Genomic DNA, 27,496 nt, shown 5'->3' on the forward strand with positions numbered 1-27,496 from the left:
AAACCATGCTGGGTCACCCGTCCCTCTGGATTTTCCTGAAGCCACCAAGGCATTGCCACACCCTAGAGAGGTGCTAGGGATATCCTTAGCCCCCACAACACAACCCTGCTCACAAGCACCCTGAGATCCTGCTGCATGGAGAAACATCATCTCCAGGAGCAACAGATGCTGCAGGAGCGATGCTGCAGCAAGATTTTGGAGAGGGGACACACAGATGCCAAAATACCTTTTTTCCTGAATTGGCAGACCTGGAGGATGTACAGGAGAAACATATAGAGGAAACTGAGGGGGGGGAAAGGGAACACATCCAGTAAAATTACTCAGGGAAAGGGGGTTCACACGCACATGCTGAATGCTGAGCTCATCGCCAGCACTTTCAGCTGGCTGTCTGCTGAAGTCAAGCATCTCAGAGAAAGAGCTGCATGGCAGCAGGACCCTGCTTGCAGCCTGTGATGTGGGAGGAGATCTGGTAACGCATGGCAATAACCCCAGCTTTCAGAAAAGAAAGGAAAAAGGACCCAAAATTGGTGCAGTAAAATTACAAATGTGAAGAGGCTGCCCTGTGCACACTCTTGAAGAGGTACTCCTGTATTTTTGGTCAAAAGCATGACAGCTATGCAAGCGAGGGCTAGGAAATGAGAGGTCCAGAGGCACATTTCAAATAACCCACCTACAAAAATAAACTGAATTACAGTGCTTGCAAGCAGAAGTTGAGAAAAAAAAGCTCCCCGGGAGGCCGTCCGGGGCTGATTCGGGAAATGCCGCCCAGGCTGGGCACGAAGCCAGCCCGCGGGGCTGCCTACAAATCCCAGCACGCCGGCAGCAGGGCTGAGCCCCAGCACAGCTCCTGCCTGCTTCCTGCCAGCTCCAGGGAGATATCAACAGCAGCATCTCGGGTGAAGCTGGGCAGAGGTTTGGACACCACACCGGGGAAGGGAGGCAGCGCTAGAGGTAAGTTTGGGCTTTTGTCTCTAGCAAAGCCTCGACATTCTTTCCCAGCTGGAGGTATGCGGTGCACACTCTTTGCTAAGCTGTGGGGTCCAGCAAGCATCTGCCTTAACTATTTGTGTGTATGGCATTGCGTGCATGTGTGGTGCTTGCAGGAGCTGTGTGCACATGTAGGTGTATGTGTTACATACGTGTCTGTGTAAGGGCTGTATGTAAACAACGCTTCAATTACTATAGGAAGAGAGAGGGGGGAGAATCAGGCTTGATTTGCCAGGTTTCAAGGGACAGAGCAGAAATTAAAAAGGTTGCTCTCCCTCTGCGAAGCGGATCTCGACTCCTGTCACCTCTTTCACTTTCGCTTTAAGAAAAGAGGCCCCAAAATATTGCATATTTTAAGCGCTCCTGCCTGGGTGAAATCCCTTCAGGGGAATTCTCCCTGGTCAGACAGGCTGGCAGCTGTCACCCCGAGGGCTTGGCAGGATGAGGTCCTTCCCCACGCAGGGTGCAAGTGGAAGAAGCATAGAGATACTCAGCACCTCCTAGGGGAGCAGCCCTGCTGATGGGATTTGCACCCCAGGGAGAAATGGGGGAGCACATATGCAAGAGCATGCCCCTATATAGATTATATATGAAGTCCTTTCATCCGTACCTCCAAAGGGACCACTAGATGAGTATCTGAAGTCCTCCAGCAGCAAGCATGGCAGGACAGCAAGGAGAGTGAAGTCCCCGGCAATAAGATATTTGTCAGTGAGATTTTCCCCATGCAGACCCAGACTCTTCACCCTGTATGCTCTTTCTGGTCTATGCTAGCCCAGCCTCTCACCCCATTAATCAGGCAGCACATTAAAGGGGGAACAAAGTTTTAATTCCCTTGCCATTCCCAGCACTTCCAGGCAGAGCCGTCCTTGCCTCATCTGCTCTCCAGAGAAACCCCACAGCATATTTTTAGGAGCTGTGGGATGGAAATAACCCCTGTGGGAACCCGAGCCAGCCCCATCCCACAGGCTGAATCCCGATGTCCACTTATAGCACTAACTAGTACAGAGAGATGAAGTGTACAGCAAGGTGGTTATGGAAACCACAGGACCTGGGCATGCAAAAGTGGAATTTCTTCCTTGGCTACTAGGCACAGGCAGACCATACAACTCCCCAGGACTTTGGTCTGCCTGCACATATGCCTGCGGCTTATGGCATCCTGCACCGAAGCATTCACCACACATCTCGACTTACTTAGGCCTTTTACACCCGCAAATGAGCTCCTCATGCAGTGAATTTGCTTATCCGGGGATAGGAATTCTCTATTCGGACAAAAAGTAGCAAGAATTGCAGTAAGAATGCAAGCTAGAAGCCTACCTGTAAGATCTTTTACAGGCTTTTTAGATTCACTCAATCCCCAAGCCTCATTTAGGGTACATAAAGATCTAGTTTGCTGAGAAAAAAAGTTTGCTGAGAAAAGAGCTCCACAAACTCCTTCAGAAATTCCCAAGGGAAAAATATTCTTTGGGAGGGGGGGAAAGGTGATCACTGCTTGAAAAGCCACTCTTCCATTATATTTAATTAGAACTCTCAGGCCAGGTTTTCTCACAGCAAAGCTGTTGTCAGCAGAAGCAGGCTCATTTTGTTTGGGCAGGATACTCAACCCTCTTTGCCATTTTTCTTCTCTATTCTTCCCCCTTTAGACTGGTTGTATTATAATGCATCGATTTAATTGTACATTTTCTCTTGTTTGATGCTGAAACTGGAAGATGGCAGAGCCTGAAAGCACGGTTATAAACCCCAGTGTGAAACAGGTAAGAGTTGCTTGTTTCAAAATGCAGATCCTCAGTCTCAAGTACATTTTGAAATGTCACTGTAGGAGATGACACCACAGCCTGGAACTGTGGTGGCCCAAATTGTTGGTGCCTCAGTTGCATGGACAGGACTAATGCATTTGCTCACACTTAATTTTGGAGTGGCCAAGGAGAAAGCAGCAGTTTCTACTTCATCAGTCTCTCCAGAAGAGAGATAAAGAAAGAATAAAGACACCAGGACATGCCCAGCTCAGCCCAAGCAGTTGACTACAGCTGTGCTGTGCCCACAGATGCACAAATGATGAAGCAATCCCCTCCTGTGTGGGCTGTCCTTGGAGCATATTGCGCTTACCAAACAGGTTGGGGTTTCACAACTGCTTGCTTCCATCCTCAGTGACCTGAAGATGAAGATCAAGCTTGATACCTCTCCTTCAAAGGCTCTCTGGCATCAGCAGAGCCAAGAAGCATGACGCATGGGTGATGCCTCCAATGCCCAGCCCCACTACCCCATGCTTACCCCACCACCCCAAACTCCTCCGTTGTGTTCCCCCAACCCTTCTTTTCCTCTTTCCCCTGCAGAGAGACCCCAGCAAGGCACTGGTCATTGCAGTGACCACCAGAGCCATCTTCAACCTGGAGGAGGAGCACCAGCTCTACCTGGAGAAGGGCAAGGAGGAGTACGTGAGGCATCAGCAGGCCAACCAGGACAGGCCCCTGCCACCAGGCACAGCCTTTGCCTTCATCCAGGTGAGCCCCGCACGGGGCTGGGGGCATATGTCAGCACTCACAGGGCAGGCTGAAGGCTCAGCCTTCCTGGCTGTAGGTCTCAAACCCTACCCCAGGGTGCAGGTACAACACTTCTGAGACCTGTGCTCCTCACCAGTCCCACATCTCCACCTCCTTGCTGGTGCCCTGCTCCCTGCCCTCCCAGCCGTGCTTTGCACAGGATGGCTGCTCTCCACCCCATGCTTGTCCTGCCATAGGTGGCAGCTGCAGCGCAATGTCCGCACTGCTCACATCCTCCCCCCAGCCACTAACCACAGGATTGCAGAATAACCCTCACAGTCATGCCCCTTGCAGAAGAGTCTCCTCTGTTCCTCTCAGGCAGTGCAGTATGTGAACAAGAAGATCCTGGAGAGCAACCCAGCAGAGGAGGACCTCTTTGACATCCTGCTGCTCTCCAACAACAGCCCAGAGAGCGGTGTGCGCATCATTAACAGTGCTAAGCACTACGGTAAGGGGGCACACCCCTGAGGGTGGGTATCCTCTCCCCACGGGGGCTGAGGAGCAGATAAGGCAGTGGTGGTGCATCAGGGGCAGAGACAGGGCCAGGGGAAAGCACACAAAAACCTGGGGAGGTGAAAGGGGTTCATAAAGACAAATTAGCCCTGTAACAGACTTTGCTTACATTCCCTGACCCAAAGGCCTAGAGATTTCCAAGTTCTGCTTCGTCAGTGATGAGGACTCCACGCAGTACCTGAAGTCCCATGGGGTCAAGCTCTTCCTCTCAGCTGACAGGACAGATGTCTGCAATGCCCTCCGGAGAGGTGCGTCTCCCCCTCCATCCCACCTCCCCAAGCACACCACACTTTTCCCAAGCAGCAGTGCCAGAGCTCATTCTGTCATGGGTGAGAGGGGATGAATGGCACCCTGGCCACCACTGTAGTCCTGAATCCCTCTGTCCCCACCGGTAGCCCTCAAAGAGCAGGGGTTTACAGACTGCTTCACAACGGAATGTTTTGTGTGTAAATCTGGCTGCAGCTCTGCTATGCACTTGTCCTTCCCTGCAGAACATTTAAACCTTTCTAACCCAAAATGCTGCTCCCTGGATCAGTGAGGGAGCATCATCAACTTCCAGGGCTTTGTGAGGATGCTGTGGAAACTTGCTTTCTTGGTACATGCAGTGACCTTAATGATAAATGTAAGCACATGCTTGACCTGGATTTGAGTGCATGCAGCCCCTGACAGTTCTAATGGGGTTAATCTCCTCCTTGTTAATTTGCTTGGGTATGAGCACATCAGCTGGCCAAGGTCCTTCAGGTCAGGAGCAAGCCAGCCACAGCCCAGACTTCCCTCAGCTACAAAGCCCAATCCTGAAGTCTCCCTGAAGATCATCACTGCTCTAACAAGTGTCTCATCTGGGGGCCCCAACCCATGGATGAGAGCAGGCAGGGAGCAGCTTGTAGGAAAAGACCTGTAATTAAGCCAATTACCCCAATCAAGCGGAGGTGCCAGGCCCTATTACTCACAGCACAGAGTGCTAAGTCTGGGCATTAACACCAGGCTTGGCAGAGGGACCGGGCACCAGGAGGAGTGCTGCCCATGCATTAACAACAACCCAGCAGTTCTCCTAGCAGCCCTCAGTGTCCATCCAGTCCCTGATCAGCAGCATTGCCTTGTGCTCCCCAAACAATCCAGCCTTAGAAAGGCCGGGATGACCTCCATGGAAACCCTCCTTGCTTGGAGAGCCCAACAACAGACAGTGCCTTTTCTGGAGACTTTTTTTTTTCTGGAGATATTTGTAGTGTTGGATGGGGCCGTGGAGGCATGGAGAGGAGCTGCCCATGCACAAGGTGCCCCCAGGACATGGTGGTTCCCTCATTCCCCCACCAAACCCATCTTGTTCCACCCCACAGGGGTCTCGGCAGCGCTCGTCTTCCAGCAGGAGGTGCAGGCCCCCAGCACCCCGCTGCGCGTGGCCTTCGATGGGGACGCTGTGCTCTTCTCTGACGAGACCGACCAGGTCTTCCGGGAGCAGGGCCTGGAGGGAGCGATGCAGTACGAGCGGGCGATGGAGGCCGTGCCCATGGGAGAGGTGAGCGAGGCGGCTGCAGGCCCCATGCCCACCATCAGCATCACCCCTGCTAGAGCTTTGCTGTGGGTGGCCAAAAACGCACAAATTTTTATGGGTTCCCTTTGCATTTAGCACTGCTCTGTCCCGGGGGGGCTGATCTGGAGTCCCTCCGGAGATGGACCTGGCATGCTGTCTTCTGTAAGCAAGCATCTGCTCCCAAAATTTGGGGCTATGGTTACCCAGAGTGTTCCTGTGGCCTTTTGTAGGCTGGGACAGCTTGCTGTGCCGATACCCTCTCCCAGGGGTGCTGCACCTTCTTGGTTCCCTCAGAATTAGCATGAGCACCAAAAGGCTCACCTTCCTGCTGTGCACCCCAGGGCATGTGTGTGGCCAGTACACAGCACCAGTCCCAGCACTGCCCAAACCTACACCCAACAGGCATTTCTGTGCACTGCAGAGGCCTAGAAGACCTTGAAAGGGGAAAAAGTGGATTGAACAGATGCTTCCTACCCACTCTCAAGTGTCTTGCTGTGCTTCCAGGGTCCCATGAAAGCCTTTGCCATGCACCTGGGGAAGATACACAAGAAGTTCAACCGTGAGGAGTGCCCCATCCGCACCTACCTGGTGACCGCCCGCAGCGGCCGGGACATGGGCATCCGAGCCATCAAGACACTCCGAGAATGGGGTCTGGCCATTGACGAGGCCTTCTTCATGGATGGGGCTCCCAAAGGCCCAATCCTCGCCCAGATCCAGCCCCATATTTTCTTTGATGATGGTCTTCATAACATCCAGGGGGCTCAAGATGTGGGGGTGCCCTCTGCCTGGGTCCCCTCGTGCTGCTGATGGACTAAGGACCAGCAGCTCTCAGGACTGGTCCAGCTGAAGGCCAGCTTGGTGGAATAGGAAAGACTTATTAACTTGCAGCAAGCAAACCTCAGGGAAACAGCGTGAGGGCATTGCCTGAGAGCACTGACCACCAAGCAAGACTGAATGCTTCTGAGACAAGGTCCTTTAGGCCAAAGATGTAGCTTCTCTAGGAAAGACAGACACCTCTGCTGTGACTCCAGGGACTGCCACCTACCTGTCTTGTAGGGCCTGGGGGCTTCCTTCTTCTACAAGGATAAACAAAGCTACTGCCCCACACATGTAGGGAAGGAAGCATGGAAGTAAGCACTAAAAATGCAAAGCTCAGTGGTACTTAGCCTCCAAGATTTAATCTCAGGAGCTCTGCTCAAAGCAAGCCCCCAAGACCCTGTCTTGGTGGACACACTCAGCACAGCTTCCTAAGAAGAATGACACGTCACCAAGCCCCTCATGCAGCTCTGACCAACAAATTCAGCACAAGGATAGACCCCAAAGCTGTAAAGCACCTATAAGCTTTTAGAAACCAATGAGTAGGTTGAGGAAAGAAAGCCCAAACTGTAGCCCCATATGTATTAGAGCACAAATACCCTTTTTTAGGCATTGCTCACAGAGAGTGCCCTTAGGAGGCCCAGATCTGTAGGACACAGCTCCTGGAGCAGCAGGAGATGGACCAGAGATGAGGACAAGGCTGCAAGATAGGTCCATCCAGGAGACGGATGTAGCTCTGGGGTTCCTCCAGGTGAGGGCACTAGAGGCGGCCACCTGCAGCACAAGCCATGCAGGGGGACAGGGCTCAGGGCTGCAGACCATCACCCAAACCTCTAAACAGCCCTGGGTGCCAAAGCCTGAGCTTAAATAGGGCTGAGAGTGGAGGGTGTGGGTGGGGGCCCCAGGTGAAGCTGCTCAGGGCAGATGTGGTCCTGAGCAAGCCCAGGACCACCGTCCCTACCCGGTTCAAAGCCACCCCTATGCAGGGATGCCCCTCCTCTGGCCCTTTATGACTCTGCTCCTAATTTTACCAGGCAGAAAACAGCCCCAAAACTTCACTTGGAGGTTTCTCTCCCCAGGGCTGGATGTCAGTGATTGCCACTAGAGGCCACTGTGCTGCCCTGCTGCCACCCATGCTGTGGGGGAACAGGACCATTCCCCCAAATCTAACACGTAAAAGCAGCCATGAAAAACACTCTTGTCCCCAGCCCATCCTGAAACTACAAGTTCTCTTTGCTGCATTAATTTTCCATTTTTTTAAATAAAAAAAAAAAGAAGAAGAAAAAAAAAAGAATGAAATGCAAATTTTATGGCAGAACAGAGAGAAATAATCAGATTTTTTTTAAGGTTTCATCACTCTCACCAATGCTTTTTCCCCCAATAAATAAGTAAAAGACACTTGGTGTGATTTGCTGGTGCCCCTGGTTGAGTGTGCTTGGGAAGAGGGGTGCAATATCTTGGAGCTGCTTTGCAGACATGGAGGTTTTTTATCCAGGCCTTACTGGATAGTAAGCATGTCAGGCTGGGCTTGATGCTGCTGTGAGCACAGGAAACCTTCAGTGGGTTTTGGATTAGCTCCTTGCAGAGCAAAGGCCATCAAAATCCACACACAAACCTCAGAAAATGCCAAAATCTTTAATTTAAAGCAGTTTTCCCCCCACCCCACAAAGCTCCATGCTAGCTCCCACACGCACCCACCCAGGGGATTTTCTCCACCCAGAGCACGGGACCGTGGGTGAGGCAGCTGTCCCCATCGTGGGATATGGGGTGGGTGCCGTGTTCCCATGTAGGTCCCTACTGTCCCGGTTTTGGGGCAGGTCTCGCCCCGGCAAGGGGATCTTCCAGAGGGAACCACCTCCAAAAAAAAACCTTTCTGCCAAGTCCAGGTGCTGAAATGAGATGTCTAAAAGTAGTGACATCAACAACATCAGCTCCTAATGATTTGCTAATAACGCTAAGTACCTGTCAGCCTCAGTCACTGAGCAAACATTAATTATGGGATGCTCCAAACAAGCGGGGGCAGATGTTCGTCCCACTTGTATGGAGGTCAGATATTTTGGGGCTTGGCAGCCGAGTGCCTGCATCCAGCCTGGTGGCACCTCACGGTGGGGACCTGCAGGTGGTCGCAGATATCCCGGCCACCCTGAGCTGCTCTGACCTTTGCCAATGGCCATGAGGCAATCCCTCACCCCGAGATGAAGCTACATTTAAGGCTGGCTCGGTCAATGCCTTGGGTGAGGGGGATTAGCTGAGTCAAGACGGCTGGGGACAGGAGCACGTGAGCGGTGGCAGGCCGCGAGGTGCTGAGGCAAGGGGAATGGGCCGCGTGCCTTCCTCCAGCACTGTCAGCACGGCAGGAGGGGGGTGACAAGGCAACATGTGCCCAAAATGGGGAAAAAAGGAAGGAAGCACGGGGTTCGGGGGATTGCTTCACGCAGAACCAAGTGCTGCTGCTTCAGGCTTGTCACCCTGTGGCTTTCCCTGCCCTGCTCCGAAGGTGGAGCGTCAGAAACAGCCTCCAGCAAGCACTGCTGCAGCTTAGCCACCTGTCGTGTGGGGAAACTTCTTGCTTCCATCTTACAGACACCTGCAATAAATTCATTAAAGGTTGGGACAATAACGCCATCATCATTGCTTGGGACCTTCCTTGGGTCTTGACTTTCCAAGGCATTTGCAAGGGTGCAAGGGGTGCAGAGGGGTGCAGAAGGAGGTTCCTGCACTTAATTTTGGCTGTTGCTTTCCAGCAAGTGCTTTGGCACCCCACATAGCCCCAGCCAGAGCTGCTTCATGTTACTGTCCCCCCAGTCACTGACCCGACACTGCTTGGGACACCCCTGGGACCCTAACTCTAAGCCAGCGACTCAGCTCCCTCCATGCTGATGTAGCTCCAATCAGCCACGCAAACCCCCAGAAAAGGAGAAAGCTATCAACAGCGTCTTCCACTTTTTCTTTTATTTCCACCCGTATCCCTCCCAAGCGACCCTCACCCTTCCAAGCCTCCCTCCAAAAAGGATTCCCCAAAACCAAAGGGATTTAGTGTTTTGTCACACAAAGGTGCTCTAATTGCATAACCTATGGGCTTTTAGGGGACTGACTGGGTTAGAAATTAAAGGAAATCATTAAAAATAATGCTGGTGAGAAAAATCAGAGGGATAACCCTCGTTATGCCTGCTTGGAGGCACGTCTCATTTGGGTTGGGGCTTCCTGTCTGGGGTCAGGGGGTGCCCATGCTGATTGCACCCCTGCCCGGCTCTGTCCCACGGCAGCTTTTCTCACCAGGTGCCCGCAGGGGCATTGCTCAAGGTATGCAATGCGGGCGCACGGGGTGCCCATCGCTTCCTGGCGTGGGAGGCAATGAATCGACTCCATCATTGCCGCTGCCACCCATCCCGTCAGCTGCCCGCCGGGCTTCTTGTCACCCGTACACACACGCAGCTCCTGCCAAAATAAATAAATAAAAAAAATCGGGGCGAGGCAAATACAGCGAGCTCCCTGCCCCGAGGAGAGGATGCGTCCCCATGGTGGGTGCCAGGCGTGGCCCCGGAGCTGGTGGCTGCGGGGGCGGTGGGACAGGGGTGGGGAAGGATGCTCGAGCCCCCGCGGGGGTGGAGGGGCTTTGGGCAGGGCCACGGACATGGAGGAAATGGGGACAGGAGATGCGAGGTTTGGCTGCAGCCCAGCATGGGTGAAGGCACCAGGGTCGCTCATGGGCTCGAAGACAGGCATTTCCCTAAGCATTTTGCAGCATAAAACCATTTTTTCAGGGGAAATAACTCAGGGAAGGCATGCAAAAGCTCAAGTCTCCCAGCTGTGGCCACTAGTGAACTATCTTCACCTACCACCGGGATTAGGGTTTGCAGCAAGACACCAAAGGAACAACTGCCACCCAGGCTAGCTCTGTGGCAGCCATACTTAGCATCTCCCCTGGGTCACCGCAGCCCCTGCTGGCAGCAGAAGGGTGTTAATGTGTGTGCCCTGCAGCCAAAGCAGCCCCAGCCAGTCAGCACCGATGGCACAGGGATACCCATCAGCCAGCTCCATCATGGGTGGTTCTTCCTCAGCCCTTCTCCCTCGCCTTTGTGTCAAAAAGTGAATTTTTGTGGGTTTCCCACAGGTTTAGGAGATGGCGCTGGGGACGGGCGAGGTCCTGGCACCGTGCCGGGAAAAAGTTACCATGGCTCCTCTCTGTGCTTGGGGCTGGTGAATCAGGCGCTGCTAATTAGCAGCATCCATTAACATTGGCACCCGCTGATGTGGAGGCACGGTGTTTTTAACCGTTTCGCCCCACGCCTGCCCAAAGCACAAGACCCACCCGGTCTTGCCGGTGTCACCTGTGGAGGGGACCCCGGTGCGCAGGAGCAGGCGCTCCTCCATCCCGCGCCGGGGCTGAGTCATTTGACTTGGGAATCGCAAAAGGTTGCAAAATGGTGGCCCGCTGCCAGGGGCGCGTCACCCGCCACCCACGTCCCGCGGCGGTGCCTGCACACCGCTCGCTTTCGGACGGCATCGAGAAGGGAAACGTCGCGGGGGGAGCAAAACCTTTCACATTTGCACCCCTCGTAGAGATGCTGAGTGGCACCAAAGTGACACCGGGGACAGGTGCATGTGGGTGCAGCCGTGGCAACTCTGAACCCATGGGTGCCGAGGCCTGGAGCTGGATTAAACGCCGCGGGGACACCCCAAAAAACACTTGGTGCAGCCCCAGCATCGTTGTACCCCCAGTCCACAGCCACGCGATGCAGGGCCGGGCCGGTTGGATGGGAAACGCATGCAGAGGAGCATGCGGGGCGCCAGCGCCTTTCCCCTCCAGCTCCACAGGAGGGTTTGTGCCTCTCCCACTCGTCACAAGACGCTGGGAGCGCCCCAAGGGGCTGCAGCCCAGTGCCACCCCTGTGTTGTGAGCGATCAGGATCAGGCCCTTCACCCACCCACCCCGTGACAGGCAGCAGGCCGTGGGGGGCAGGCGCGACACCTCCCGCTGCCTCGGGGCCCACGCAACAGGGACCGGGGCCACCGGGACCCTCAGCCCCAGGTCCCCAAATCCTATCCGAGCAGGGTTTGCTGAGTCACGGGTGCTGGCTCTGCTGACTCATGGTCAGCCGCTCGCCCCGGCCACGTGCCCGCGGGGCAGGAGGGAAGCGGGCCCTGGCCAGCGCCCAGGCCGGACTAACGGGACCTCGTGGCCAGGCTCGCGGGAGGATTTGCTGGGAGCAGCTTTGTTTTATTTTTGGCCCCGAGACGCCATCCTGGCCCCTTTTGTTTTCTCCAAAAGGAGCTTATGGAGTTTTTTTTGTTTGTTTGTTTGTTTTTTTTTGGGGGGGGGAGGCAATGGTGTGATTTAGTGCCCCAAAAAGTTAAGCCATCTGGGTGTGGGGCTGCGGTGGGTGCTCCTGGATGAGAAGCTTTTGGTGGCACTTGTGGCACAAACCCAAACTGGGGACGGCAGTGGTGGGGAGGGAGAGCAGGAGGGGTCCCAGGGGGGCACTTCCCAAAATCACTTCCCAAAAGTGGCACGGAGCGATGGGGGCAAGCTGGGGATGGAGCATCCGGCACAAAACCCGGGGGGGAGGCGGCGTTTTGGGGAGGAACACGCAAATTTGGGGGGTTTCCTTCTGGGTGGGTGATCCAGGGCGTGAAAGGACCCCGTGAACCCCCCTCTGAACTAAAACAACGTAAAATGAAATTAAGTAAAACAACATAAGATGAAGTAAAAAAAAGTAAAATGAAGTAAAATGAAACGGAATGAAGTAAAGCTAAACATGACAAAATGAAGTAAAACAAAGCAAAATAAATTAAAAGTAAATAAAAGCAAAATAAAATAAAAACAAATTAAAAACTAATAAATGAAAATAAAAACAAATAAATGAAAATAAATCAGAATATAATGTAAAATTAAAATATTTTAAAAAAATAAAATTAAAGCAGCCTGGAGGGATGGGCGGACCCAGTGCAAGGTGTCAGGGGGTGCTCTGTGTGCTGGGGGACGGGGGGGGGTCAGGAGCAAAAACACGGAAGGAAAATAAAAACTGGGGGAAAAAAATAGAAAAATGGGGGTAAAAAAAAAAAAAAAGAACAAAATGGGGAAAAAAAAAAAAAAAGCAGTAAAACCAAGATCAGGCCGCTCGTGACAGCCTCCCGGTGTTTATTCCCCTTTTCCGTGCGGGCTGAGTCACGGGGGGGGGGGAGCAGACAGCGAGGGGGGGGGCCGGGGCTGTGCCCCCCCCCCGTCACGTGACACGTGCGCAGCCCCTCCCCGTCAGCTGACCGGGCCCGGGGCCGCGGCTACAAAGGGGGGGGCGCGGGCGGGGTGGGGCGGGCGCCGCGGCTCTGTGAGGGGACGGCTCCGTGCTGCGGCCGCCATGGGGCCCCGCGTCCTGCTGCTGCTGCTGCTCCTCGCCGCCCTGCTGGGGCCCTGCGCCGCCCTCATACGGTGAGGGGCCGCGGGGGGCCGGGGGAAGGGGGGCTGCGAGGGGGCGGAGGGCTGCGGAGTGCTCCCGTGAGGGGGGGGCACGCGTGGGGCGGGGGGTGCTGGTTCGTGTTGGAGTGGGGTGGGGGCCCTGGTTCGTGCTGTTGTGGGATGGGAGTCGGGGTCCTGCCTGGGCTTGTGCTGGGGGATCCGAATAGTGGAGCTGGGGGCTGCTGCTATTGGGGTTTCTGCCCCCTGGGGGGTGCCCCCATTGGGGTTCCCCCCCCACGTGTATCTGGTTGTGAGTGGGGTTTTAGGGCTCCCCACCTCCCCTCTGGTTTTGGGGTGGGTGAGGGAGAGAGAGGAGAGGGCTGTAGGGGCTTGGGGGTCTCTGTGTTGTGTGTGCACCCTGCACTTGGGTGGTGTTCCCAAGGGGGCTATAGGGAGGGAGGCAGTGTGAGTGTGTAAATCCCATAATCACCCTGTTATAGAAGCCCCTGTTAACCAGCTGTCTCATCCTGCAGGATCCCCCTGACCAAATTTCCCTCTATGCGCCGTGTCCTGACTGAGGTGGGCAGTGAGATCCCTGACATGAACGCTGTCACTCAGTTCCTCAAGTTTAAGCTGGGCTTTGCTGACCTGGCTGAGCCCACACCGGAGATCCTGAAGAACTACATGGATGTGAGTACCCCAGCAGGGTGCCTGGCCTTGCCGAAAGCTGAAGGAGGGAGAGAAACTTCGTGCACAGAGCTTTATCCTCTTGCTTTGACTTGTAGGGCCACTCCAAGCCTTTTGCAGTTGCTTAACATCATTAAGAAGTTAAAAATAATAAGCTTGGTGCCATGGAGCTGCTGTGTTTGCAGCTCCTGTGACCTATTTTCTTTTCCTTTTTCCCTAATTGCTGTGTATAATGGTTGTAAGTAGGGGCCTGTGTGCTTGCTGGTGTTCCTAGCCTCTTCTGGCTGGTTTTGGCAATGCCACACTGTGCATTGTCACGTGGAGGTGTAAAATCTGTCCCCCCCATCCTCTTCTGCATGGAAAATCATCCATCCCATAATACCCAGGTAATAAAGATGAGATTTTCCCCACGGCGCAGGTGCTGCTGCCTGGGCAGGCGTCCCACGCACAGCCCTTGCCTGGGGAAAGGGAAGGTGCTGGCCCTGCTCCTTGTGCTCGTCATGTGGCTGGCCTTGTCCCCACCGGGCACCTTGCTGGGGAAGGGCTGCGAGTGTTTAACCAGCGATGTCGAAAGCCTGTTGCACCACGGCGTGGGGCTGCCGAGCCCCGTGCTGTTGGAGCTGGGATGTTTGCCTTGCACTCTGGCGTGCCGGAGATGCTCCAGGTGAGGGCTGCTGGGGAACCTTGCCAAAAATTCAGGTGCTGCCCCAGAGCATGCCCAGCAAAAATGCTGTCTCCTAAGTGTAGGAGGGATGGGAAAGCTCCCACGCCGAAGTAGGGCATCCTGAAATGTTGCTGGCAACAAAGTGAGCCTGTGACATGAGATAAGGGACTGCTGGGACCCTGCACACCCAGCAAAGCCTGAGGAGCCCTCCTAGTTAGAGAAAAGGCACAGCTACACCTTGCCCACCCCATATGTTCCCCAACAGGTCTATATATGGGATTTATGGGGCCACTGCAGCCTGGCCATGCAATGGTTTGGCCATTTTTGTTTGGCAGCAGCCTGTGAGTTTAAACATCCCGTCACTTGGAAGGGGTTTGACCTTGATGGTAGCTGTTGGTGGCGGAGTGGAAACTTGTAGCGGGTTATTTTTAGGTGGGGTGACTCCAGAGGTAGTGGAAGCAAGCGCTGGCTCCCTGTTGCGGTTAATGGCAATGGGTTATTAATTACTCAGGGAGCAACCCCAAAGGGCTAACCGTTCAGGAGGTGAGCTCCGAGCAGGCAGCTCTGATAATCCTGTCTTGGGATTTTTCCCCTTTAACTGAGTACACCCAGACAAAAACTCAGTTCCCACACACCCCAGGGGCTCACCAGCCAGCACTGAAAACCCCTGTAGCTGTGGCAGGCCCAGCTGCTTGTGACTTGCAGTTCTTCCCCCAGACTTGCCAGCACAGCAGCTTCCCGGCAAGCTTGTGCTGTTCTGGCTTTTCAACAATGCAGGTGCTTTGCCCTGGCCTCCTCCTGTCTTGTTCTTCCCTGCTGTGAACCATGTTTCTGCCTGCCCACCTTCCTATTTCTGCTGTGTCTTCATGCCCTAAAAGTGTTCCCTACAAATGCCTGTCCTGCTTCTCCCTGATTATCCTTTTCCCACCTGCTGTAATCAGATTTGAACATCTGAGGGAGCCTCCCTTATGGATCATGTCACTGCCATGGGTGAGAGGAGGACAATGTTTACGTAAGAAGCAATCCCCATTTTTGTTCCAAAAAGCTCTGGGAGACATCTGTGACTTTTCCTCTTGCTGTTACATGCTTTTGTGTTCCCTGGGAGCCTCCAAACCACCAGGACACCCACCGCCCTTGTGTGTGGGTACTGGCTGGGGCTCCTGGTGCCTGTCCCTTGCCACCGCAGCGGTTATCTCCCTAGCTCAGAGCAGCTCTGCAAGGCACGCCCTGTTATCAGTGGGCACCTCTGCTCACAGGCCCCTTTCTCTTTTTTGCAGGCCCAGTATTATGGCGAGATTGGCATCGGGACCCCTCCGCAGAAGTTCACTGTGGTCTTCGACACTGGCTCCTCCAACCTGTGGGTGCCGTCTGTGCACTGTCACCTGCTGGACATTGCCTGCTGTAAGTGGGATGGCTTATCCTTCCATGCACGATGTAGGCATCAACATCAGGACCAAAATGCAGATCCCACACCCCAATGATTAGCTGAAAGCCCCTGGCTTGCATCGTTATCATGCCTGCCTGTTGAGGGGACAGCTTGGCTAGTGCAGAGTAGCTTGTGCAGATGGTAGACCCTGCTGATCCACCTGGAGGGAGGATCTGTACTGGGAGGAGAGGTTTGAGATGGTGCCAAGCCCTCCCTGTCTCTCCGGTTCACGCCCTGTCTCCAAAAGCTTCTCTTCTCCTCTCATCATCACCCACGCACAAGCTCCAGCCTTCCTGAGCAGCCTCAGTCCTGCAGCCAGGAACCAATGAGCACTTCCACAGGTCGCAGGGTTTCTCCCCAAATTATAGACTGTTGTCCCATTGCGCAATGCTGGGGGAAAAAAAATCAGCTTCTTGCCAGATCTGATAGAAACTGTCCTAGTTTCTGTTTTATTGCTGCATGGAGCATGTGCCTACATGTTCATGGATTTTATAATTAATGAGAACCAGGTAGATGCTCTTTTCTGGGATGAGAACATCTAAGGAATCACATGCTTTCTCTCTTTTCCCCTTCTGTGGTGTTACTATGTGATAAACCTCCACAGATGCAGGTGTCAAATGTGGCTATGGCAAAGTGCCCCTTAAAAGCCCCCAGCTGTGCAGCTTAAGCAGAGTGGAGAACCCTGTGGAGCCAACAAATGTGAGCAGGAGAGGTGACCTCTGGCGGCTGTCAAGGGCAGGGAGGAAACCTGGACCTGTGCCCTCCTTGTACAGCTCTATCATGCCTTGCCAGGCCCCAAAACAGGGATATGTTAGTTTCCACCCCCTTCACAGGGACAGGCCCCCTGGGCAGGGGGAAGCCCCAGCTCTCTGAGAAAATATTTTGTGTTGTGTGCAGAAAAGCAATGACTGTATAAAAATTCTAGCTAGCCTTAGCCAAAAAAAAAAACCACAAATCCATAAACTGAAGATGTTTGTGTGTGTGGAGCAGACTGTTTGAAGCCCCCCAGCTCTCCATGGCGTTGTGGGCAGCCATGGGGACATCTGCCTCTCTGCTGCCTGATGTGCCCTGATGCACTAGCCACATATACTCCAAGCTCTTAACGTGCTGTGGCTAAATCCTATTGAAGTGCCAAATTAGATCTCCCCACCTGATCCCCAGACCTTCTCGTTGCAGACAAACCTGCTTTCTTATTGCTAAGCCTCTGCTTGTCCTGGTGCCCCAGGCGGGTTGTGGGGCTGGGTACTGAGGAGCAAAAGTTTTGTGGCTGGTGTGGGGAAGGCAAACAGCAGTGCAGGTGTTTCCAGTGTTACTTCTGGGGTTGGCTTTCACTTGTGACTGATGCTCATTTGATGTGTAAAGGAGAATTAATGCCATATGTCCATCTTTCCCACTCCCGGGCTGCAGTGCTACACCACAAGTACGATGCCTCCAAATCCAGCACCTACGTGGAGAACGGCACGGAGTTTGCCATCCACTATGGGACAGGGAGCCTCTCAGGATACCTGAGCCAGGACACGGTCACGGTGAGTAATGGCTGCATTTCTCCCAGCCGCCCCGGCCAGCTTTTGGTAAAAGCACTCAAAGCAGTTTGACTTCAATGGGTCTCACTTCTGGAGTGCCCCACTCCTATCAAGCATGCTTCAGCCCAGTGTTTTTAAGTGCTTTGAAGTGAGGAGGTGACTACAGCAAAGGCAGGCAGGGAAGGGATTAACCGGAGGGTCAGAAAAAGCAGAACTGAGCCTGAGCCATACATACAGTGTACTGCAGATGTGCTCTGGCTGTCCTCTTCTTCCTGACCCTGGAAAGTTCCCAGCCTCAGTGCATGTCAACCCTGTGGGTTGCTGGGGATGCCCACCTTGCTGCTGGCTGCTGTCAAGGCAGCAGACATCCCTGTGGGCAGCTGATGGCCACACCAAGCAGAAATGGGCTCTGCCACCGTGGAGCCAGCCCCATCCTCGTTCCACATGGAGTGGTGCTCATATGTTCAGATGTCTTGGGCGTTCTCTTTGCTGGACTGGCTGGTGGTAGCTGGTTTGCTGGTAGTTTCTTGTCTCAATTTCCTTTTCAGTGAGCGAGGCTGAACTTTCTGCCCTGTGAAGGGTGGGTACCCTGCCCGTGGGACTCTGGGTATTCCCAGGGACAAGTGAACTCAAGTGTGTCAGCTGCTGAAAGTGCATGGCATGTGCTCCAAGGTTACTTGGCGCTCCTTGCTGGGATAATAAAAGCCTGTTTGTTTAGGGTGGGGAGACCAAGCATTTTGAGTAGGCACAGAAATCTAGGTATTTCTGGTTTTGTTAGTTTCAGCTGGAAAGTGTAGGCTTACCGATTTCATACGGATTGGAGGAAAAGCATCCAAGCTAAAGAAGAGCCTGGAGCTGGGGGCAAGCAAGGAGCAAGCACTCTATAGCTTGTCCTTAGAGCAGGAAAACTTGAAGCTAGCCTTGAAACACCGGATGTGGCTCGTGTGTTGCATATGAAGTTGCCACCAGCTTGAAAGTTACCACCTTTGGTGCAGGTCCATCTCTGGGGGAGAGGATTTTTCATGGGCTCACTGAATCTTGAAAATCAGTGGGGGCTGTGAGGGAGAGCCATGGGGGCCACCAGTAGCTTTTCACGCCTGCTCTCTACCTCCTGCAGCCCTCCCAGTTTGAAACCCTTTCAGTTTCACCTTGTGCAATTTGTTTCCTGCATTCTTTGTTTAACTTAGCGAAAAACAAGACAATGGCCTTCCGCCCAAGCTTTTTCATGCCTCTTGCTGCACAAAGACATTTTGCAAGTAGCAGTAATGGTTTCTTATGCCAGCCTTATAAAACACAGGCAGAGATGTTGCCTTGGGCCCTGTGCTGCTGGCTGTTGCCAGCAGGGTTGGTGGTAGAGTGGCTGGGTGCTCTGGGACGAGGTCTGGAAGCTGCTCCTGCGGTCATGGAGCGGGGCAGCGAGGCGAACAGCAGGCTTTATTGTCCTGTGAAAGTGTGGGCTGGTTTAGGCACTTTCCGGCTTAATGCAGGGGCTGAAGTGAGTCAGAAGGAAAATTGCAGCTTTTTTTCTGTAATTATCACCCTAATGCCTGCCTGCTAATTAGCTCTCTGCTTCCCAGCAGCACAGAGGAAGGATTTTGTGCCTGAGCTTGTTAGGGGGAGTGGGGACGGCTGTCGGCAAACAGCACGGCTGGTAGCATTTGTTTTCTGTCTGGGCAGGAGCAAAAGAAACCTCTTGCATGGGTCATGGGCAGCATCACTCTTCTGGTGCAGGGGAGCAAGGTGGGTTCAGGGACCTTCAGCTTGGATGCCAAGATGTTTCCAGTGCTGGCTCCTTGCTTTCCTTTCCATAGGCAAGTTCACAGTCTGGTGGAGTTCTGAAGTGCAGACACTTTGAAACAACCTTTGGGGTTGCTGTCCAGATGGGTAGAAAGAGCTGCAGAAGCATGTGGTAGCACTGCCACCCTGCTGAAAGGCACTGCTTGGTGGGTGGCCCTGAGTCCCTCTGCCACTCAGCCCTGACTTTTGTTCAAAGATGGTGCTGAGCTCCAGCTCTGTGGAGGAGTGATGCTCCATGGCACTGCTCTGCTTGCCCGCCCACGAAGAGCAGGTCCAGTCAGACCTCTGCTGACGGGGAGTCTTGGCTGTGGTTGAAGCCCAACCTTAGGGTGTCCTTCAAGGACAGCAGAGGTAACGCCCATGGGTGCAGGAGGAGCCCTCTCCACCTCTCTTAGTGCCTCTGGGTGCCTTCACCTTCATCTGTCTTCACTGCTCACCTCATGCTTCAACTGATTAAAAACTTGTGGCCACTCTGTGTCTGGCTGAGAGCCAGCTGAGCGATGGAGACAGCAGATCTGTCATCTGGCACCAGCACTCCACTTATTATGCACTTGGATTTCAGTCCTGCTCAGGACTGAGCATGGGCAGAGTTTAAACAAGCCTGCTGAGACCTCACTGCCAGGCTGTTATTTGCCTCCCTCTTCAATTTCTCTGCATTCTTGAGGAGGACTTCAAACAAACCCAGTCTTATCGTCTATTTTCCTTCAGTGGAAGCCTTATTGAGCTTTCTGAGCTGCTGCAGGACCAGCTTTGAGTGGCTGCCCTAGGTAGAGAGTGGTCTCTCTGCATTTCAGCTTCAAGAGGCAGAACCTTTTGAAACAGCTTTTGAGATCTCTAGGACTTGTGAGCGGATGTATTACTGTGAGCTGTTCTGGACCACATCCTGCCGTGTGGCTTTAGCTATTGCAAGGCTGAATTGCCCTTTCGAAGCTGCAGATACCATTAAAGCCAGCGCTGCCTGCCTGGTCACAGGCTGTCAAACCCTGAGGGGATGTTTGTCATTTACAGGGATCGTTATCTGCCATCAGGTGGGAGAGACCAAGCTTTTCAGTCCAGCCTTGTTTACTACAGGGCCAATTGCTGGAGTCCTAGCACAGATGCTAAAATTGCCTGTGGTGAGCCAGAAGCTGGGTGGCTTTGCCAACAGGACAGCTTTCTGCAATTTCCTTCTTCCTGGGGATCTGCCCCCAGTGAGGGGGGAGAGGTGTTTCAGCTTTCCAGTGGAGAACATCAGTCCTTCTCGTGGCTGGTGACAGACACAACCTTTGCATTCACCTTGTTCTGATTACTGCTTTTGTGCCAACCTCACTTTCTGGGCTGGGTCTTCCCTTGCCATGGGAGGTCTCTGCAAGTTGGTCATCTTTCTGGAAATAAAGTAATACCCTGAGAATATTTATTATACTGGGATGGTTGTGTGTCTGGCAGAGGTGAGGAGAACTTGTGGTCCCAACTAGGTATGGATGTGGCACCCAAGGAGGTGGGACACAGATGAGTTAGAAAAAGCCCAGGTTGAGGAATGATGCAGCACAAGAGCTGCTCAAATTGGGGGGAAAGGATGCAGTAGCCAATAAGGGAAGGGCTGCAGGGAAACGTGAGGTGATACAGTGCCATCTGTGCAACGAGGAAGAGCTGCAAAATGGCATGGCCAATGCCAGGACCCAGCAGGAGGCTGGAAGGGCTGACTGAGGTGGACAGTGAGCAGAGTTCCTGCCTGTGGGGACATGCTGGACTTTGCAGGGACTCAAGGTGCCACTGGGTGACCAGAGTGGACTCTCCCCACCAAGCAGAGTGGCACCAGGATGTCTGCTTTTGATGCAAGGGCATCAGATGCAAGGGCAAAAGCATGGTGGTGTGTTGCGCTTGTGTTCAGCAAGGCCCCGTTTCCACCCTGGTCCAGTGGATCAGGTTTTTTCATGTTTCTTTTTCTGTCCCCATCTCCATGCAGCTCGGGAACTTGAAAATCAAGAACCAGATCTTCGGGGAGGCTGTGAAGCAGCCGGGCATCACCTTCATTGCTGCCAAGTTCGATGGCATCCTTGGCATGGCATTCCCCAGGATCTCTGTGGACAAGGTCACTCCTTTTTTTGATAACGTCATGCAGCAGAAGCTGATTGAGAAAAACATCTTCTCCTTCTACCTGAACAGGTACTGTTGGGTTTGGTTGTACCACATCCCATTGCCAGGACAAGCCCCACCTGTGCCAGCACTGTTGGGGAGGTGTCAGTCAGCCAGTCAGTCGTTGGAGCAGGAGGGCCAAACCCTTTTCTGTGTCAGTGTGAAGTAAGGAAAAGGAGCAGAAAAGCAGCCATTCTACTGATCAAAAAGCTGGGTAGATCTGCTACCTGATTGCTGCTTCTGATGAAGAGAGGGAGGATCTTTCCAGAGGAAATAAAAACAAAGAGGGTTGTGATCACAAGATTGCGTGCAGCTAAAGCAGCACGAGTTAGAGGGTTGAATGCAGTCCTAGCCTGCAGCCAAAATCCACAAGCAACGTGGCCTTGTCTTCTCATACAAACACTGTTGATGGGGCTGATCCTTCTTCCTGCCCTGGGAAAGCTCTGTAGTGCCTTCCCCTAGTGCTGCCCACCCCAGGGCACTCTGAGCACCCACTTCAGCCAAAAAAGTAGCAGATCTGGAGAGGGGAGGACAGAGGGCTGCTTTTGGCAGCTCCAGCGCCATCCCTCCCCTATCACCATATTTCTTCCCATCTGCTCAGCAGCAATCTTTTATCTGACAGCAACCTTGAGGATCCGTCTCTGAGGCCGCTGGCTGCAGCAGAGTTGGGCACAGTTAACCTATGCAGTGTGCTTTGGAAAATATTCCAGTTTCCCCTTCCTCACCTCAGCCTATCTCAGAGTACCTGTCCTTACACTGATACAACACAGTTCAATACCAGTTGTCTCTCTCCAACACTATGAGCACAGTACTATAAACCCCCAAATGTCCTGGTATGTATTTCAGGGACACCTGGAGGGGTTTTCCTCACCTTGCCTCTGATGTTGGTGATTTTTCGGTTTTTCTTTCAGAGACCCCACAGCTCAGCCAGGCGGCGAGCTGCTGCTTGGGGGCACTGACCCCAAATACTACAGCGGCGACTTCAGCTGGGTGAACGTCACACGCAAAGCCTACTGGCAGGTCCACATGGATGCGTAAGTCCTGTTGTGTGTGCAGACAGCCCTGCGTTCCTCATGCCTGGTGCAGGGCTGAAGGCCTCCCATGTGTTAAATGTTGCTGAGCTGCTTGCCAGCAGCTGCGGAGGAGCAGGATGAGGCCCCAGGAAGGCAGCCCTTGCCTGAAGGGCACGGCGCAGCAATCAGCATGCATTGTTGGAGGCAGGGGGAAGGGGAGCGGGCTGCCGGCCGGCGAGCCCCGCTGTCTATTCTGAGCTCTCCCACGTGATGGGAGCTGAGAAGCAGCCTGTGATCAGTGCGTGCCTCTTTCCCAAGGACTGCTGCCCTTCCTGGCGCAGGGTCTTAGTTCTCATCTTCCCCAAGCCATGCTGTGTTGGCAATGTCTGCAGAGATCAAGGCTGGAGGGCTTTATCTGTCTGCACTGCTGTGAAATGTGATGCAGGCAAGGAAGCCAAGCAGCTCCTCTCCTGCCTTTTTAATGTATGTGAATCCTTCCCTTGCCCACAACCCCCCAAGCTGTCTCAGCACCTGGTTAACCCTTTGCTTTTAGCAGTAGCACAAACTTATGAGAAGCACCAGGATTTGAGAGCCCCTAATGCATCACCCTTAGCTTGTCCGTGTGCCCATCAGCTGCGGTGCTTGCACCAGCATGCAGATAGCAGTCCCAGGGTGTCTGCAGAAACACAGTCATGTAGCAAGGCCTCTGTTTAATTGGAGGCACGGAGGGGCTGTGCACGGTAGAGAAACAAACATGCTGCATCAAAATTCTGAGCGCTCATCCTTCCCCTGGACCTTCCATAAGTATCTGGTGCAGCCTTCCATGTGTGTCCCTTCTGCCCAGGCTCAGTTTTCCCCTTTTCAGCTCTTCTTTTGCTGCCACTTTTGCTGGGACATCTCTAAGGGTTGTCTCCTCTCTGGGCATCTCTCCCTAGGGTGGATGTTGCCAATGGGCTGACTCTGTGTAAGGGGGGCTGTGAGGCCATCGTGGACACGGGCACCTCGCTCATCACCGGCCCCACCAAGGAAGTGAAGGAGCTGCAGACAGCAATTGGTGCGAAACCACTCATCAAGGGCCAGGTGAGGCTGGGGAGGGGCACAGCATGAGTCTGTGGCCATTGTGGCATCTGCAAACTCCCTGCTTTTTGGGTGTCTTGCACCCAGGTGCTTCTAGAGACACTGGTCTCCTGCTTCCCCTGGTTTCTGATCCCAGCCTGTACTCCTGGAAAAGCTCCCTGCATAGCAGGGACTCCTCTGTCCTTTGGGATGGAGATAAGACAAATAGCAGGGCCTGGGTCTTGTGAACCTTGGGAGGCTTTGGGTCACCTCTGCCACCCCTCTGGAAGGTGGGGGAGAGGGGTGCAAGTTGTGGCTGAGGCCAAGGATTCATGTTAATGAGAGTCCAGAGGCACTTTAATACAAATGCATTTGATGCAAATGACAGCCCTTCCCTGCCAAGTTTTTAACTGTCGTAGTTAATCTCCCAAGGTCGTCTCTCCTCCCTGAAATCCTGGAGGGACAGGGAGCCCCTAGGAAGGATCCTAGGGACTCAGCAGAGCTGGGAGCTGAACCTGGCATCCTATGGCTCCATCCCCACAGCCCTGAACTGTCCTTAAAACCCTCTGTCCTCTGCTTGGAGCCTGGAGTGGGAGCAGTGTGCTTGCCCTGGCTCAAGCTTTTTCTGCACCCTGAGATGAGTATTTGGGGAGGATGGGAAAGATGTGGTTCTGCCTGGGGAAGATCGTTCTGTTTCCTGAGGACTTGGGAGCTGCCATCTGAAGCCTTTGCTGTTTCTATTTCAGTATGTGATCCCCTGTGAGAAGGTGTCATCTCTGCCTGTCGTCACGCTCACGTTAGGAGGGAAGCCCTACCAGCTCACCGGAGAGCAGTATGTCTTCAAGGTGCGTCCAGGGCAAATTCTGCCAGCCTGTTCTTCTCCCCAAGGCCTAACTTTTGCCTTCTTTGCTTGGAACTAAACCAAGAAATCTAAAACCCAAAAGCAAAGCCAGAACAGGCACTTAATGGCAGGGAGGGGAAAGCATGAAAGATTGTGGTTGTGGCAGTGGCTGCTGGGTCCAGGAAACCTACGTAAGGTCCTGCAGGATCAAGATCCCCTGCATGATGCAATCTCTGCAGGGAGGAAAGAAGGGCAGGCAGTTACGGAGCTTTCTACAAACCCTCTGCCCTTTTCTGTTGAGTTCTGGTAGCATTAGGCTAGCCTTCTCACAGGGGCTACTGGTCTGGCATGTCAGCCATCAGATGATATGGGATCGACTTCTAGCGCAGAATTTCAGCAGTGTCTCGTAGATTTCACAGCTTTCACAAGCTACAGATCCTGGGCTGTGCAGCTGAAAAGCAGCTGGGGTTGGTAGGTGTTATTCCCAAGCTACTGAGGTTGGGGAGAGGTGGGGATCTTTGGCTGAAGCTCTCATTCTTCTCCCCAGGTTTCTGCACAAGGAGAGACCATCTGCCTGAGTGGGTTTTCAGGCCTGGACGTCCCACCTCCTGGTGGCCCGCTCTGGATCCTGGGGGATGTCTTCATTGGTCCCTACTACACTGTCTTTGACCGTGATAATGACTCTGTTGGCTTCGCCAAATGTGTTTAAGCGCCTGACCCCCCCCCCCACTGCCTCCACCATACACACACTTGCACACACAGGAGCTGTAGAGAAAGCTTACCAGGATTAGAAACCCAGTCAGTGGAAGAGAAAAAATTGAACTAGATTTAAAGTTATCAGGAAAATAGTCATTGTTAGTGCCCTGCTAGCTACTTTTCCCCCTCTGAGTAAGTGGTGCTGGGACATCTTGAGTTGATAATGTCAGCTGGAGTAGCCCCTCTCCTTACTGTTGTATCTCCCGGTATTTAAGATTGAGAAAAATTGTTCAGCTTTAAGAATCAATGTCTCCCAGCACTGGTCTTGCTCCTGGGGAGGCAGCTGGCTGGCCCTGCTCCTGCAGAGGAGCTGTGGGGTTTTTCACTGGGGGAGAAGGATGGAGACAGCTATCCCACATGTTAGGTTGTACTTCTGGTTTGTCACTGAAGTGGGGGAGTGGAAGGGGAAGGAGTCCCTCACCCTTCTGACAGGTGAGGAAGCAATCGCTAGACCTCTTCTCAATGAGTTGGTGCTGGCTTGGTCCTGAGAGAGCTTGTCCTGGGCTGGAGCAGTGGGGGATCATGTAGCATGCACAGGAGTTGAGTTTTGGAGCCCAGGGGCTCTGTTAGTGTGTCTTTTGTGTTGTGATGACACTAGCAAGAGCTGGGGATGTGATGCGAGCATGCCTGGCTCGAGCCTATTAGACCTAACAGGGCAGGGATTTGTAGGGGGGCTCCAGCCAATGGGACTCTTCAGGGAGTAAGAATACAAGGGGGGGGGTCACAGTAGTATTTAATAAAAGTCACTTGATTTCATGTCACTGAAAGCTCAGCTTTCTTCTGGAGGCTGAGCGAAACCACTTGACCCAAGTTCTCTTGGGTCTGGTGAATTTCTACCAGTTTTTCCTCCTTAACTTCATCTGGAGCCAGCGAGCTGAAGGTAATGTTTCCCAAAGCAGCTAAGTGATCTACAAGCTTAAATCACATGAGACTTGGAAACATTATCCTCAGTGTTTTGAACTGCCCCAGACTTGAGAGACAGTTGGCAGAGGCAGCGAGGCTTCCAGGCAGGAGGGTGCCATGGAGGCTGTGGGCTTGCATTTGCTCCTTCTTCCACTGCCCGGTTCCAAAACCCAGGGTTTAACACCCCCGTACCTGGTATGTCACTCCCATGTAACTAATAGTGAGAGCTCTGTTCATTTACCTTCTGTGCTGCAGACCAAGTGAGGTGCGTTCCTGCTTTGGAGAGGTGGGAGCTGAAGCTGCGCTCATGTTCATGCCTTCCTTCTTATGGAGATCCAAGATCTGCATGTATAGAGCGGCTTGCTTCACAGGGCTGGCATCAGTAGGCATACATTGGGTGAGCAAGGAGACAAGTAGCTGTGAAGATGATCGGGTGTCCTAAGTCACAGAGAGCAGAACAGAGCTTCACAAGGCTCCCAGTCCATGCTGAGGGAGAGAACGTAGTCATGTTGGTTTCCCAGTGCTTTGGATCAGGTCCTGAGGTTAGGGAGGTGAGAGAAAGCTGAGGGTTGCAAGAGAACCAGATCACCACAAGAGATGACCCCAGACTGGACAGAACAGCTGGTGAAATCCCCTAGCTAGGGGGACCTAGCCTGCAAATGTCCCTTGTCCCCACCTGCTGCAGCTGGTTGGTTTGGCTTTATAACCAGAGCTCATGATAACCAGAGCTCATGCTGTGGAGGGGTCTGGCATGGGCAGTAGGGACAGACCTGAGCACACTCCTAATGCATCCGTTGTCCCATGTAACCCTGGGTGTGATGTCTGCTGCTTCCAAAGCTTGCTTTCGCCTGCTCTTAGACCTGTAACCCTGGATTTGGATGCCTGAGGACATCTGTTGCAGACTGAGAACAGCGTGCTACTGGAAAAAAAAGATAGATGCTGTAAAATCTACAGCTATTCTGGCACTTCTCCAGAGAGCACACTCTTCACATTAAGTGCCCTGAGCACCTCGAGGTCCTGCTGAATAATCCCCGAGCTGCAGGATTTATCCAGCACAGTGAGATGGCATCTGGGTACCTGTTAATCAGAGCTGATGTGGTGTGGGCGGTGGGTTTGGGATGTGTTCCGCATCAGATCCCAGCGGGAAGTGCAGAATGTGCCAGCAGTCCTGGGGGGTGTGCAATGCCTCGTGCTGCCCACAGGGTAGCCTCCAGGGGAACCTGGCTCTGGGCTGGTGTCTGTCCTCAGCCACGGTGACTGCCTGAGGGAGGAGTGTGGCCCAAAACCATGCCGGGGGTGGCATATCATAGGGTAGGCTGGAGGAGCAGTTCATTTGATGCGACTGCGTTTGCTGTACAAATCATAGCCTTCACTGAGCTGGGTCTCCTCCCCTTGTTCTTTTATCTGCATTTTAAAACCAAACTGTAACTGTGTGACTTTTTTTAATCTAATTTGCTGTCAGAATTACTGTCTCATCCTAGGAAATTGAAAAGGAAATACAGTATTTTCCCCCTTAACTCAGTCTGGTCTTTCCTTGAGTAATTGGAGGGGCCAAATCCTTTCTTGATGTCAGGGGCCTGCCTCCCCAGTTCTGTTGGGTCAGTATGTCTGGTGCCTCTCTTGGGTGGACTTCTATATATCCTTTCCTTCTCTTTGACCAGGGAACATGCTGGGAGGCTGTTGGAGTTCTCTGTTTCAAAGTGATGAAAGCAGCCCAGCATCTGTAGGGTGATGTGACAACTCCACTGGCTGCTTCCCTGGTCGTCTGGGGCAGCTAGGACAAGCTCCTGCTGAGCTTGGGACAACATGTGGCCCTAAAGGGGGCAAAGCAGGAACCCAGTTTCTCATTCCAGCCTGAAACACACTAGGATGTGGAGTTCACACTCCGAGAGTCTGGGATGACAAACAGGGTTGTTTCGTGGTGTTTTTTTTTT

At 53.3% G+C, this 27,496-nt stretch overlaps 2 protein-coding genes and 1 long non-coding RNA gene across 4 annotated transcripts; 2 read left to right on the forward strand and 1 right to left on the reverse strand.

Annotated features, from left to right (window-relative positions):
• The first annotated feature begins 516 nt into the window (after nt 1–516).
• Nucleotides 517–7,084, forward strand: LOC106042626 (cytosolic 5'-nucleotidase 1A-like). 2 transcript variants are annotated; one of them, XM_013191662.3, is made up of 7 exons: nt 517–951; nt 2,628–2,738; nt 3,318–3,485; nt 3,843–3,972; nt 4,163–4,285; nt 5,375–5,553; nt 6,073–7,084. In XM_013191662.3, the coding sequence occupies exons 2-7, from the start codon at nt 2,694–2,696 to the stop codon at nt 6,373–6,375; spliced, it is 948 nt and encodes a 315-aa protein (XP_013047116.2). In that variant the 5' UTR covers nt 517–951; nt 2,628–2,693; the 3' UTR covers nt 6,376–7,084. The 2 variants fall into 2 exon arrangements, with proteins under 2 accessions (XP_013047116.2, XP_013047115.2); XM_013191661.3 differs by having other exon boundaries at nt 747–951; nt 2,694–2,738.
• Nucleotides 5,387–7,142, reverse strand: LOC136790925 (uncharacterized). Its single transcript, XR_010831810.1, has 3 exons — nt 7,005–7,142; nt 6,043–6,099; nt 5,387–5,499 (listed from the first exon to the last, which is right to left on the reverse strand). It is a non-coding gene; the product is annotated as an uncharacterized lncRNA (long non-coding RNA).
• Nucleotides 7,143–12,651: 5,509 nt separating this feature from the next.
• CTSD (cathepsin D) lies at nt 12,652–27,079 on the forward strand. The gene is made up of 9 exons (XM_066997939.1): nt 12,652–12,814; nt 13,315–13,471; nt 15,410–15,533; nt 16,966–17,084; nt 20,824–21,023; nt 21,905–22,027; nt 22,942–23,086; nt 23,809–23,907; nt 24,451–27,079. Exons 1-9 carry the CDS (start codon nt 12,744–12,746, stop codon nt 24,610–24,612), a joined length of 1,200 nt encoding a protein of 399 aa, XP_066854040.1. The 5' UTR covers nt 12,652–12,743; the 3' UTR covers nt 24,613–27,079.
• The last annotated feature ends 417 nt before the right edge of the window (nt 27,080–27,496 follow it).

Source organism: Anser cygnoides, chromosome 5, assembly GCF_040182565.1.
Source record: "Anser cygnoides isolate HZ-2024a breed goose chromosome 5, Taihu_goose_T2T_genome, whole genome shotgun sequence".
Lineage (NCBI taxonomy): Eukaryota > Metazoa > Chordata > Aves > Anseriformes > Anatidae > Anser > Anser cygnoides.